Raw genomic sequence first — 4,586 nt, forward strand, 5'->3', positions numbered from 1 at the left:
CAGAGCACAGGCTCTAGAGCACAGGCTCAGCTGCTCCGTGGCATGTGGGATCTTCCCGGGCCAGGGCTCGAACCCGTGTCCCCTGCATTGGCAGGCAGATTCTTAACCACTGCACCACCAGGGAAGCCCAAGGCTTCTCTCTTCTAGCCCACTGTTCTTGCCCCAGGGCCAAAGACTCAAGAATGTGCAGACTTCAGGTTTTCATACAATCGTCTTTACTAGACATTGTTAAGCATTTTAGCCAACAACAAAACATTCAAGATGAAACAAAAAAAAAATTTCTTTTTTCACTTGGAGACATCGTTTCTAGGTGATCATCAGCATTTCATAGCCATTTATTTGACAAAGAATTTGATGCAATGAATGCCATGTACTGTCAAGGTAAGCAAGACACAGCACAACCCAGCAGTTGTTCACAACTTAGGGAAGGGGCAGACATGCAATCAAACAATTAAAATAATTATGTACAAGCATGTACAAAGGTTTAGGGTGCTATAGAAATGTGTAAAGTGATGATTCTCAGCTTGGGGTGGATCCCACTCCCATATACCCAACAGACACTTGGCAATGTTTGGAGACAGTTTTGGTTCTCACAACTTGGTGTGGGGGGGGCAGTGGTGGTGATACTGGTGATCAGAGGCCAGAAATGCTGCTAAACCTCCTAAAGCTCAGAGGTCAGCGCCCCAGCAACAAAGACTTAGGCAGCCAAAAATGTCAATAGGGCTGAGGTTGAGAAACTGTGGTAGACAGACAGCAAAATATTTTCTACAAGGGATGGGTGAGGGGGTTATATCTTGGAGGACTGGTTGTGGAAGAGTTTACTGAAGAGATAATGATTTGGGTTAGGGAGGGAAGATCCCCAGAATAAGGAACAACATGTACAAAGCCACAGAAGCATAGCATATTTGGGCAATCCCACACACTGGTGGAAGAGTTGTAGGCATTAAGGCTGGACAGCTAGGCAGGAGCTAGACATTCAAGAAAATATATTGAGTTAAAGGAATTATTGTAAGAAAAACTGGTTCCATGATGGCTCTTTATAAGTCACTCAGGAGCACAGTCTAGGTATGTACTGCTATGAGCTAAAACTGCTAAAGAAAGCTGTTTGAAATGAAGCTTTTCTCTTCTTGCTTCCTTATGGTCTGAAGTTTTCCAGGCATTTGTTATTTTCTCAGAGACAGAGTCCAAGCTGTTTCAATGGAATGTGAGCTCTGAGAGGTGGAATAACTATTAAAGCCACTTAGCTGGTGTCTCAGTGCTGTGATGAAATTGTGAGCAGGGATAAGGTGGTTATTTCTCATGTGTTAGACTTCTAGGCAGATGATAATGATTATTTCCTCTTTCGTAGAGTGCCCTAGGCCAGAAATGGGGATATGTGACCCTTAAGATTAGACTGCCACCTTGGATCTAAATGAGTTGCCTTCCCCTCCCTCACAAAAAATGGTGGGCAGGTAGGCCATTCCAGTCAGGGTTTCTCTTTCTCTTAAGCTAATGATGATCAAAGCAACTGACAAACTGTCACGGAATCTGCCAGACCTCACTCTGGCCTTCCCTGCCTCCCAGCTCCTGAACTATCCCTCTCATCATGCTCTGGGCCCATTCTTAGCAAACTAACAGGTCACAGACTTCTGGTCTGCAAACATCCTAGGCCTATTGAGCTCTGGTCCAAGTGCCTGCCTCTGTCCCCTGGTGGCCTGATGATAGAGCTTCATGGAGGTGAGTTACCTTTTCCTAACTTAGCTGATTTCTGGAGCATAATGTGGAAAACTGGATCAAAGAAGAGGATATGGATTTTACAGCATGAAAGAAAATTCAGGGAGATAGTTAACTTGTGGCAGCTTATAGCTTCTATACTCTCTCTAGGTCTTGGAATAATTGAGAATTTAGAGAAGAGAGTTTGGTAGAAAAGTGATGAAACCTGCCAAAAACTTGTGAGAAAAATTAAAATAAATATTATACAAAAATGTACTTTCCTTATTAATGTAATCACTTTATTATTTTAGATTGAAAAAATTTATGATGTATAACTTGATTTGCTCATTATACTATCACACTTGGTGTTTTATACTTAAAGTGGAGTTGATTAAACATTTTAAATTGAATTCCTTCAAGATCTCTTCGGAGCTAAAAATAAATTCAATTATATTCTGAATTTAGTGTTTTCTTGATTGTTGTACAGATAAAAGAAAATATTTACTACAAGAAAGGTGAAAAACCTCAGTAAAATCCATCAACAAGAGATTGTGCCACTGAGCCCTTAGGTTCTGAGTTGTCATTTCCACCAGTTACTTTTTTGCGGTACGCGGGCCTCTCACTGTTGTGGTCTTTCCCGTTGCGGAGCACAGGTTCTGGATGCGCAGGCGCAGGAGCCATGGCTCACATGCTCAATTGCTCTGCGGCATATGGGATCTTCGCAGACCGAGGCACGAACCCGTGTCCCCTGCATCGGCAGGCTGATTCGCAACCAGTGCGCCATCAGGGAAACCCCATTTATCTCTTTTGAAAAAAAAGGTTTTAGGGCTTCCCTGGTGGCACAGTGGTTGCGAGTCGGACTCACAACCACTATGCCACCAGGGAAGCCCAACTTATCTACTTAAAAAAGTTTTTTTTAGGGTTTCCCTGGTGGCGCAGTGGTTGCGACTCCAACTCGCAACCACTGCACCACCAGGGAAGCCCCACTTATCTACTTAAAAAAAAAGATTTTAGGGCTTACCTGGTGACGCAATGGTTGCGAGTCTGCCTGCCGATGCAGGGGACACGGGTTCGTGCCCCGGTCCGGGAAGATCCCACATGCCGCGGAGCAGCTGCGCCCGTGAGCCATGGCCGCTGAGCCTGTGCTTCTGGAGCCTGTGCTCCGCAACGGGAGAGGCCATAAGAGGCCCGCGTACAGCAAAAAAAAAAATTTTTTTTAGTTTTGTTGGCATAATGTTGTGTTAGTTTCAGGTGTACAGCAAAGTGATTCAGTTATACATAAACATACGTTCATTCTTTTTTGGATTCTTTTCTCTTATACTTAATCACAGAATATTGAGTAGAGTTCCCTGTGCTATACAGCATGTCCTTGTTGCTTATCAATCTTATACATAGTAGTGTGTGTACGTTCATCCCAAGCTCCTGATTTATCCCTCCCCCCCAATTTCCCCTTTGGGAACCAAAAGTTTGTTTTCACTATCTGTAAGACTGTTTCTGTTTTGTAAATAAGTTCATTTGTATCATTTTTTAAAAAAATTGGATTCCACATATGAGTGATATCATATATTTGTGTTTGTCTGATTTACTTCACTTAGTATGATAATCTCTAGGTCCATCCATGTTGCTGCAAATGGTATTATTTCATTCTTTTTTATGGCTGAGTAATATTCCATTGTATATATGTACCACATCTTCTTTATCCAGTCCTCTGTTGATGGACATTTAGGTTGCTTCCATGTCTTGGCTATTGTAAATAGTGCTGCAATGAACACTGGGGTGCATGTATCTTTTTGGATTATGGTTTTCTCCAGATATAAACCCAGGAGTGGGGTTGCTGGATCATATGGTAGTTCTATTTTTAGTTTTTTAAGGAACCTCCATTCTGTTCTCCATAGTGGTTATACCAATTTATATTCCCACCAACAGTGTAGGAGGGTTCCCTTTTCTCCACACCCTCTCCAGCATTTATTGTTTGAGTTTTTAAAACACATGAAATAAAATTCCTAAATGGCATCCACTTCCAAAAGATACTGCATTCACAAGGATTAAAAACCGGCTCTAGTAGGCAAGACTTTCTCTTAAATCACCTTCAATTGGCCAGGTTCTTCTACAAGTTTTATCTTATACAGAATGTATCTAATTTTAAAGTTTTCAAGATAGTCTGAGTGGCTTAAAATGCAATGTTTTTTGTCCTTTCATATTCCCTGATGGGCATAATTTTCTGAGTTTGATCTTCTGAGCACATATTGAGAGAGGGTGGAGAATAAACATATTTTTTCCTCTTCACTTCCACAGAATTTCCCATTCAGCCTAGTACAAAAAAAAAGGAATAATCTTTTAGAAAATCATTTGTTATCTTTGGTTAATGGAATTAAATGAATCATTAATATGTAAAGGGATGGTAAATTTAAAATTCTCACTATACAACAGAACCATAGGAAATAAGACTAGAAATATGAGTTTGCAACATGTTGTAGAGAATTCTGAACTCCGGGGCCCTTTAAAAAAACTTATTTTGGTAGGTTATGGAGAGCCACAGAAGATTTTTGAGGCAGAGGGGGGTTAGCAATTATTATTTCTATTAGCATTATTAACTAGACTCTGCAACTGATTAGACGATGGAGAATGAAGAAGAAAACAGCCAAAGATAATTCAGATTTCACAACTGAGATACTGGTAGTGCAATAGAAATAGGCAAGTCAAGAGAAGGAACTGATTTACAAAGAAAGACACATTCTGTTTAAGTCGTGTTGAGTTTCAAGGACCCAGTTGTGGGCTCGGAGATGTGGGCTCCCAGAGATTCAGATTTGGGAGTCACCTCTATAGCAGCTATACATGAAGTTATGGGCATGAATAGTTCACTTGGTAAGAAGAGAGTATAGAACTAGAAGAGC

General features: G+C 41.1%; 1 protein-coding gene across 2 annotated transcripts in view; it reads left to right on the forward strand.

The window, feature by feature from the left end:
• The first annotated feature begins 1,359 nt into the window (after window positions 1–1,359).
• Window positions 1,360–4,586, forward strand: part of TRIM69 (tripartite motif containing 69) — a 35,985-nt gene continuing 32,758 nt past the window's right edge. Inside the window, exon 1 of one of the 2 annotated variants that reach the window (XM_007467009.1) lies at window positions 1,360–1,716. In XM_007467009.1, the coding sequence (XP_007467071.1) occupies window positions 1,711–1,716 (6 nt within the window). In that variant the 5' untranslated portion in view covers window positions 1,360–1,710. The remainder of the gene's footprint in view (window positions 1,717–4,586) is intronic. The other variant, XM_007467010.1, reaches the window with a different exon arrangement.

This window comes from Lipotes vexillifer, unplaced genomic scaffold (assembly GCF_000442215.2).
Source record: "Lipotes vexillifer unplaced genomic scaffold, Lipotes_vexillifer_v1.1 scaffold1010, whole genome shotgun sequence".
NCBI classification, from domain to species: Eukaryota; Metazoa; Chordata; class Mammalia; order Artiodactyla; family Lipotidae; genus Lipotes; species Lipotes vexillifer.